The sequence below is a fragment of the Rhinolophus ferrumequinum genome, chromosome 11, assembly GCF_004115265.2.
Source record: "Rhinolophus ferrumequinum isolate MPI-CBG mRhiFer1 chromosome 11, mRhiFer1_v1.p, whole genome shotgun sequence".
Lineage (NCBI taxonomy): Eukaryota > Metazoa > Chordata > Mammalia > Chiroptera > Rhinolophidae > Rhinolophus > Rhinolophus ferrumequinum.
In genome coordinates this window covers 48,075,405-48,084,948 of record NC_046294.1, presented here as the reverse complement: position 1 = coordinate 48,084,948, position 9,544 = coordinate 48,075,405, and the positions used below count along the sequence as shown (strand labels likewise).

Sequence of the window (9,544 nt, the reverse complement as noted above, 5' to 3'; positions counted from 1 at the left end):
CTGGAGGCCGTGCTCTTCCATACTTGAGGGTACAGGACTATTCCCCAGCCCGAGGCCCTTTGTGATGGGGTCTGGGTCCCACACACCTGCCCCTCACCCCAGATCCCATCCTAGTCCATGAACGTTGCAGATCCCTCATCCTCACACCTCTCTCTGGGCTCCTCTATCAGCTTTCTCTCTCTCTCTCTCTCTCTCTCTCTCTCTCTCTCTCTCTCCCCCCCCCTCTCTCTCTCTCCCCCATCCCTCCCCTCCCTCCCTCCCTCCCTCCCTCCTTCCCTCCTTCTCTCTCTCTATTTCTGTCTCTGCTTTTTTCCCCCTTTTCTGTCTTTGTTCCTCTGTGCATGTGTTTTCCCTATGCCTCTCTGATCTCTTTGTATTTCCATCTTGATCTCTATGGGGTTTTGATCCCTTTCTCCTCTCCTTCATGTGTTTCTCTCCCTTTCCTGTCTCTTCTCTCTCTCAGTCTCTCCCTCCGTGTGTGAGTCTTTCTTTTCCTCTCTTCCAGCCAGAGTCTCTCTCTACCCCTCCCTCCCTCTCTTCCTCTCTGTCTGGGCCTCTCTGTCCCTCCTCCCTCCCCCCTCCCCCTTCTGCATTATCAGACTTGCTCCAACCTCCTCCCAGAGTCAGCCTAGCGGCAGAGGCAGTGGCAGCAGGAGAGGCGGGAGCAGCAGGGAGCAGCCGGGGCAGCAGGGCTGGATTGGGGTGTTGAGTACAGGCTGAGTCGGGGACAGGCCGCTGCTCTTGGTCCCCGTGCCTGCTGGGCCAGGCGCCCTGCCTGGAGCCCCAGGCAGGGTGGACAGGGCGAGGTGCCACCTTAGTCCGGCTGGGGAGGCAGATGATGAGGAGCGATGGGTCAGGCATGCGGCCACTCCATCCTCTGCAGGAGCCAGCAGTACCCGGCAGCGCGACCGGCTGAGCCGTGAGTACTATCGAGGGGCTGGGGTCCGGGTGAGTGCCTCCAAGAGGTGCCCTGGACGGGGTCCTGAGAGTCCCTCCAAGGAGCTGGGTTTGGCATGCTGAGCCACGTGGGAGGATCGATCCTGCTCTTGGGTGCCTGGGTGCCAGACTGTAGAATGGGGGGGAGCTCTATACAGGGTAGGGGTGCCTGGTATCTAGGGGATGATGGGGCTGGGGTCCCACAGAAGGGGCTGGTGGCGGGGGAAGGATTGGTAATAAACCTGCATCATTCCTCAGAGGCTGGGGGCTGGGGGTGGTCTGTGGTGTGTGTCTGTGTGTGGGGGGGTGCTCCAAGGAGCTCTGGGGGCTGATATAGATTGATTCAGGACCTTGGAGAGGGACGATGTCCCGCCCACCAGGGCTTGTGGCACAGGGAGTGTGGGGTAGAGAGGAAGGGGGGGACCTGGAGCAGGAGAGGGTCTGGGGCAACTGCCCTCCATGTTACTGGGATTCAGAGCCGCCAGTTTAGGCAACTTGGCCCCAAAGCACCTGTCCAGGGAGCGCCACAGTGTTCTTTGGAGTGAGGCCCCTGTGCACCAGCCTCCTGTGTGCCCACAGGCAGGGCGATGCACGTACAGGTAAGTGGAGTGAGGTTCCATGGAGGTGCCCCTCCACCGTCTGAGGGTGGCTGAGGTGGCAGGCAAGTGACACGTGTGCCTTCAAGTCAGTGGAAGTGCAGGTCTACGCGCGGCTACCTGAAGGTATGTGTATGTGTGTCCATGTGTGAGGTGCGAGGGGACAGGTGGGGCATGGAGGGGCCTGTAGAGTTCTGGGGTCCTTGGCAGTTGGATGTGCAGCAGCCTGTCAGGGTGTCTGAGCTTCACGGTGTGACTGTGAAAGTTTCTCTGCACATGTGTGAGTGCAGGTTGGTGTGTGTGTAGGTGTATGTTTGAATTTTTGTATTTGCATGCGTGTTAATGTGTCTACAAAACAGTGGCTCAATACTGAGCACGTTTGATTCCATGTGCATTCATGTTTTTGTGTATATTTGTTAGTGTATGAATATCAGCATTGCTGTGTGTGTGTGTGTGTTAGCATGAGTGTCCTGGTGTGGGTGTGTGCCCATGGTCTTAGTGTACATGAGTGCGTATATTGGTGCTTGTGTGGCTGGTATGAATGTTGTGTGTCTATATGTGTGTGTTAATCTGGGTGTGCGTGGGGAGCTGTTTTCTTTCCCTGGTGGTTGAGGACACAGCTGGGACACCGTGGCACTGAGGCAGGTTAGGGGTGGCTACATGTGTGACCACCTCCATGAGCCCAGGACAATTCTTTCTATACCCTGTGGGGAGAAGCAGAAAAGAAATAGTCAAGAAAGGCTCCGCCCTCTGGGGCCTTCTGAGCTCCCAAGACATAAAATAGCTTGAGAATAATTAAGCAGGGAAGACCAGGATCAAGCTAACAGGTGTGGGGGTGGGTGGGGTGGGTACAGCATGAGCAAAAGCCCTGGGTTGGGCTCTGACGTGTGCGTGGACAGGGAGGAGGCTGGAGAGTAGGCAGGAGCGATATCCTGCAGGACCTTGAACTCCAGGCCGCTTGGGCTTTATCCTGAGGGCCCTGGAGAACCCAGGAAGGTATTTTGCAGTGCAAAGGCGTAATCAAATTCAGGTTTTAGAAAGCTGCCTTAGTGGCACTGTCAGGGTTGAACTGGAAGAGAGAGATGGGGCCAGAGGCCAGTGTGGAGGCCAGGCCAATGTAGGCAAGCAGTGAGGTCTGGGGCCAAGTGGGCCAACGGGCAGATGGACCAGGGCTTTTTGAAGGGAGAGGTGGAAGCACTTGGGAAGAGGATGAGGAAGGGAGCGTCGACGTGGCTCAGGCTTGGACTGGGATGTGGGTGCAGTGGCAGGACTTCAGAGAGCAGGATGTTGGGAAGGAAAAGCCCTTGGAAGTCTCAGGCAAGTAAGGTAGTAGCGAGACCCCTGCAGGATTTCTTGCCAGGGTGCAGAGGGCCAGAGATCACGGAGCCATCTCTTCCCAGACAGGGAAACTGAGGCTGTGGCTTTTCACCCTCCTCTGGCTGCAAGTCTGGAGCTGAAGCTCCTCATCAGACACAAGCCTCAGTCTCCTCCTTCAGGCCCCATGTGGGACTTGTTGGTTGCCTGAGCTCAGTCGGTTCAGTGAGGGTTAATTGCCTTTATGCTCCCTGCACCCCCCCCCCCCCCGTTCCTCCTGCCCCCCAAGCAGCTCCTGCCACTCTTCCTGCTTCCCACTCCAGCCTCCTGTCCCCAGGGACTACTGATGGCTTGGCTGGGATCTAGCCAAATGGGGGAGGCAGAACGCCTGGCAGTACCCCCCTCAGTCTTAATGGACTGGGAGTCTCACCCTCAGCCGTGCTGCTCTCAGGTCAGGCTGTACTCCTCAGGCCCCTGCTGCTTGCTCTTACAGCCTACCCTCTCAGCACGCTTCCATTCCTGCATGCAGCCATTCATTTACTCAGTCATTCGACAGGGACTCCTCGGTATCTGCTTGGTGACCACTGAGCTGGTCACTGGGGACACAAAGAGACACCAACCCAGACCCTGCTCTCAGGGAGGCAGAGGTGGAAACCTACAACCCTGCAGTGTGAACAGTGCTTGCAGAGGGAAGCCCCAGGAACTGTGGCTGCCACACCAAGCCCGGGCTTCAGAAGAAGAGAACTTTGAGCTGCGTCTTGAAGGGTGGATAGGAATTGCCAGGGTAGGAAGAGCAGATTGAACAGCAGGTAAAGGTGGATAGATGTGAGGAAGCACAGCAGGTTCAAAGGACAGAAGGAGTGTGGGTTGGCAGGAGTGAGAAGGGCATTGAGAAGAGGAAGAAAGGCAGAAGGGTCCAGATGCTTAGGGTCTCACGTGCCAGGCGAAGGAACTTGGACTTTTCCTCATTGGATTAGGGAGCTGAGGAAAAGGAATCCTCCCCTAGGAAGCCCTCCTTGGTTCCCTCTCCCTCTGTCCCCATGAATCACCCTGAAGTCTCTTCCCCTGATACTACAGGGTCAAAAATGCGGCCCAGACTCGGCCTCCCCTGTGAGGCCCCGTGTGTGTGAGCTCCTTACTGGGCCAGCCACGGAGTTCCTCAAAGGCAGGAGCCACCTCCTTGTGCTTCCCTACTCACAGCGCTGGGCAGCCAGGCCCAGTGCCACCTCTGAGGGGAGAGGATGTGAAGAACATCTGGGCGAATAGCTGCCTTCTAGCAGCTATTCACTCCTTTCCGCAGCGTGCCTGCAGCTCTGTCTAGCACAGCCTACATCACATACCCCCAGGCCAGGGTGCTCATCCCTTCCCTCTGGGGCAGCCCCGCCCTTGTAGTGGTCATAGCTGCCCTGGGCTCCTCTGCACAGCCTGGCTACTCCAGGCTACCTGGCCTGGTCTCATGTCACTTCTCTTTCCTGGTCACTGTCCTTCCTGGGATATAATGGTTCAGGAGTGGTATGAATACATCCTGGGAAGAGAGAGATGAGCAGATGGTACAGCTGAGATGGGATAGTCCTTGACCCGTCTCCAGAAATAAGAAAGAAGCAGGCATGGCCAGAAAAGGGAGTGAGCATAGACAATAGGAAGAACTTCCTGTTGCTCAGAGGGGCTGTGGGACCTCCTGGCTCATGAGAGTGGGCTGTGGGCATGAGGGGAAGGCTCCCAGGATAGGGGGTACGGGGGACGTGGGGGCAGAGGCACTCTCCATCCCTTCCCTGCCTATAAGTCAGTGACATCCTCAGGGAGAGGGGCTCAGAGAGGCAGGGGAGGGGGATCAGAATTCATTAATTCCTTGCGTCACTCGGCAGCCATTCACTGGGTTGCTGCCCAACCAAACAAGGCAGCCCTGCGGGGAGAAGGACGGAGCCAGTGACCACATGGAGGGAAGCTGTGGTCTTTCCTATCTCTGCCAGTGTCAGGGGTAGGCATTTAAGAGGAGGGGCTTTGGGGTTGAGCTTAGAAGGAGGAGTAACTTCTCCAGGCGGAATTGAGGGCCAGCCCCAAAAAGCAGGAATACCATGTGCAAAGGCCTTGAGGTGAACACAAGCATGGCTTTGTTTATGTGAGAACTGTGGGTGTTCAAATTGACCTAAGCATGAAGTGCAACGGGAGGGGAGGGACTGGGCAGAGCTGGAGCAGGAAAAGAGTGAGGGAATTGAGGTTAGACTACAGGAAGCACTGTCTGCTGCCAATGTGTCTGTCCCCCAATGGACTTGCCCTGTAGACGTAGCCTTAAATTTGCAGCTTCTTGGTCTCCCCTGGTGCCCCCAGCAGTTTTATTGAGGGGCTCCTCCTTGCTTGAGAATGGGGTGTTCAGTGAAAAAACAGAAACCCTGGAAATGGGGGAGAGTCAATGGCTGAAGAATGTGGGCCGCTTCTAGAAAGTGGCATGCAAATGAATGCAAAGTAATATGCAAATCAGCCAGCTTGGGTTTGGCAGCTTTGGCCTGGAGGGTGAGACATCACCCCTTTCATGCTGGCCTCCCACCCCTCTGCCCAGCCCCTGGGACAGCGGGAGGTGCCTTTGCTGCTCTGTGTGCCCCAGCTTGTCTGAGCCACAAGACTGTGGCCTCCAGGGCAGGGGCCACGGGTTCCCTGTCAGCACCACCGTCCTCTCAGGACGTTGATATATTTAGTAACAGGGTTGTTTTCAACACATTTGTCTCCCATTGTTCAGCTGCCTGCTCCTTAGGAAAGGCCAGGTCCCCAGGGACATGACCCAATTTTTGAAGTCCCTGAAGTCACCCTTCTCACTGCCCTCCCTGAAAAACAGGAGGCCCCTGGGGCTTGGTGCAGCAGAAGAGATTTTAAATCAGACATCTGGTAGGACTTCCCAACAGTGTAGTTGCTGAGTTAGATGGACCCTGGGACTGCTGGGCTCTCACTCTTTGGATGGCTACCCTGGGTTCTGAGGCGGCTTTGAAAATAGAGTAGAGAAGGTGGCAGACAGGCAGAGGTTCAAATTTCAACAACTTACTTAACTTCTCTGAACCCTATGTGAATAGTGGAGTGGGAATAATAACACTTTGCTGGCAGGATGAAGAATCTGGAAGTGGAGAGCTTAGTGCCAGGCATGCAGCAGGTGCTTATAAAGGTTAGCTGCTGCCATTATGAACCACCCACACTCACCTACACTTTTAGATTCAGTGGGGCCTGGAGGGGGAGGGACCAGAGCTGGGAGCCCAGAAACTGTCATCGTGTGGGAGACAAGGAGGTCTAAAATGGAGCTGTGGTGGTAGAAGTGTGGATGCTCTCTGGGAGGGGCCGAGGGGCTCAGAGACATGTGACCACCTCCCTAGGCTGCCCTGTCTGGTCTGAGAATAATCCCCAGAGAATGCAATGGAGGAAAAGGCATGATGAGATAGGGTTTAAGCCTGTGGCCACGCCCCTGGCAGTCTGTGAGTCATTCTGGGAGTTGTAGTCCAGGGTGAATTTGCAGTAAGTACACTTAGGACTGCCTGCTCGGATCCAAATCCACACCTTGCTGCTGTGGCTGGCTGGGGGCAGACCCTGGTGGGTGTTGTGATATGCGGGCCCCAAAGGCAAAGCGGCCTCAGTCCTTCTCCTCAGGGATCCCTCAGCTATGTATTGGGGGCAGGGATAAAAAGATTAAGCCATGATTATGACTCTTAACACATTCACACACAAGTGTACAGCTTCCAGAGCGCTGTTTTCATATCCGTGATCTCATTTCATCCTCACCACAAACCCGAGAGACTACTGTTTTCTGGAGGAAGAGACAGAGGATGTGAGAGAGGAAATAACTTGCTCAGAGGTACTCAGCCAGTGGCTGATGGAGCCGGGCCCGGCGCACAGGTCGGCCTGCCCCCAAAGCGCCTGCTCTTTCCATGGATTGTTGTTCCAGATGACAAAGGCTGTGCCTTGAAAGACTGGCAAGATATGAGCAGTTAGACATCTCAGCACAGGGGCGGCTGAGCTCAAGGGACAGAAGGTAAGGCCTGGGCTCCTTGCGAGACGAGGTTTGGAGGTCGACCAGTCAGCTCAGAGACCTGATTCCAGGCTGTAAGTTCTTGCTGTGGCTCACTAGGATCTACCCAAGAGTTTTGAGCAGGGGCAGAACGTGATTAGAGTTGGCCTTTGGGAAGATGGATCTTGCAGCCTGGGCTGAATGGATTGGAGTGGAGAAACCCAAGACAGCCTGAGGTTTCAGAACTCCATCGTTGGTGCTCCCAGCATTGTGCTCCTCTTCTTCCTCCATATTTCTTCTCAACTTCTTCCTCCTCTTCCTCTTCTTCCTCTCCCTTCCACCCCAACCTGGGGAGTGATGACCATGTACTAGAGCTGTGCTGTAATGCCACATGTCTCCAGCAGGGGTTGCTGTCACATATTGTGCATTCCAGCCTGGATCTTCTTTATGTTTGAAAAGCCAGAGAGACGGAGGGAAGAAGCTGAAGAGCAGAGATGAAAGGTGGAGAGAGGACAGCCCATTGTTCTCCATTTCCAATGGGCGGGGGTTGGGAGGGCCCTGTTGAAACAGTATAGGGAGGAAAGAAGGCTGAGGAGAGGCTAGACCCTCCACAGCAGGGACAGACACTGGAGGGGGTAAGCCAGTGGAAAAGAAATTTTCTCCTCACAGTTCTGGGACAGGCTTAGAGTTGGACATGGATTTAGAACGACATTGCAGTTGGGGTCTGGGTTTCTGTTAGATTGTGAATTGATTGATGCTGAGATGGGGTGAGATTGGTTGGTTTATTTGTGCTTTGTATCTGAGTGTGTGTGTGTCTGAATGTGAGCTCCAGTTGTGCACATATGTATATAGGTCTAAGAGGACCAGTGTTTGTATAAAAGTGTGGACATATTCATATGTGTGAACATGCAAGTGGCCATTTTTATGCCTGATTTATTGGTGAATGGTTACATACATGCAAATGTGGCTTGTGTGTGTGTTCACCTGTGTGTAGAGTGTTACGTACCTATGTTCCAGTAAAACTGTGTGTGGGTGTGGATCTCTGTGTATGGGTGTCCATGTTTGAACACGAGGATATGAATGAGTGTGTGTGGGGGAGCATACACCTGCTCTGCTGACCCAGCAAGGCCACGCCCAAGATCTGGCTACTCAACACTTTCTCTCCTGGGTCACACCTGCTTGAAGGTAGCGACAAGATGTGTGTGGACTTGGGCTGAAGGGCCGTCATGCATGGGGCTGGGCTTCCCTCAGGGGACTCTGGGACCCCTGCCAGTCGGTGAGGGCTCAGGGAGTCACAGGTTGTCTTTGTGTTCAGGCTCAGATCGGGTCAGCCAGGATCTGGGACTGTTAGGTTGAGATGCTGGACATGGCTGAGAGGTGTCCAAGTTCCATTCTCCTGGGAACTCTTAATGGCCACACTTGCACTCCCCTAGAGAGTTTCAGGGACTCCTGGCCCAGTCCTTTTTTTGTATAGATGCAAATATTGAAGCCCAGAGAAGAGTGGTGATTAACCCAAAGTCCTACAGCAGGATCCAGGGCCAGATGGCAGGGCTTGGAGCAGGGAGAGTGGTGTGTCTGGCCTCCCTCCCTCCCTTCTTTCCTCCCTCTAGGCTCTAGAAAAGGTGGGGAGCTCAGAGTAGAGGTTTAAATCTTTGGCATGAGGTCACCTCCTGTACCTGGCAATTTCCACTCCTCCTAGGCCTTAGATGCTGCCTTTGAAGTTTGAACCAGAGCTTCTGCCTGCTGTGAGGCTCCTCCCAGGAGCTTGTGAAGTCTGTCATCCTGTGGAGCATGGAGACTCCATGGAGAGGAGCCCAGTGGTAGGGCGGGACCAGGCAAGGGACCTCCGCTAGAAGCCTCAATTTCCTCATCTTTCTGTCAGATGCTTTTTTCGGTTTCCACTATCCTAACTTTCAAGATTTTCTTTATAATCTCTACTCAGGCTCTTAGTACTGAGACAGCTCGGGGATGATGGGAGAGTCCTGGAGACCCAGCTTGGCTCAGTGCTGTGGGGCAGGGCAGTTCCATAAGGAAGGGGCTGCCTGGGAGGCAGGGATGAGCTTCCTGCATGTGGGGCGGGGAGGTGTGAGCAGGCACCGGGCAGCCTGGTTACGGAGGCTGCAGGTGAGACTCCTGCCATAGCAGGGAAGTTGGTTGCAAGGTCTCTGAAGTTCACTCAAGCTGTAGCTGCCGTGGAGGGGCCAGAAAAGGGCATGCCTCACCCCACTCAGCTTGGGGAAGTTTGAGCTCCAGTGTCCCCCTAGCAGCTTGGGTAGTGAGAAGGTGAGAGGTTAGATGGTCCAGCTGGAAGCAGGCAGAGTCCCTTCCCTGGGGAACTAGAGATAAATATGTCTTCCTGTAGGCTTGGGATTGGAGGCAAGGGGCTGGATGCAAGGACACGGGTGGAAATGAGCTTGTGATGGGTAGAACTGGGTAACTCTGCAGTGCCTTTTCCAATTTAGCACTGGCTGGGTGGGAGCAGACAAGCAAATAGACAGCTTCCTTTGTGCTGAGTTGTGGGGGGCTCTAGGGTGGGGCCATGGCTGGGGTTCTGGGTGGAGGCTTCCTGGTGCTGGGAGCTGGGCCAGAAGTGGGTAGGACTGGAGAGAAGCAGGAGGCAGCTTGGTGTAGCATTCCTCTCATGCCAGAGAATTCAGAGTTCTCTTACAACTTTAAGTGGGGTGAGGTTTAGGGGCTAGATATAGAGAACTAA

At 54.7% G+C, this 9,544-nt stretch overlaps 1 protein-coding gene across 2 annotated transcripts in view; it reads left to right on the top strand.

The window, feature by feature from the left end:
* Positions 1 to 619: 619 nt before the first annotated feature.
* PDE2A (phosphodiesterase 2A) overlaps positions 620 to 9,544 on the top strand; it is an 88,922-nt gene continuing 79,997 nt past the window's right edge. Inside the window, exon 1 of one of the 2 annotated variants that reach the window (XM_033120364.1) lies at positions 620 to 919. In XM_033120364.1, coding sequence (XP_032976255.1) covers positions 849 to 919 — 71 coding nt within the window. In that variant the 5' untranslated portion in view covers positions 620 to 848. The remainder of the gene's footprint in view (positions 920 to 9,544) is intronic. The other variant, XM_033120366.1, reaches the window with a different exon arrangement.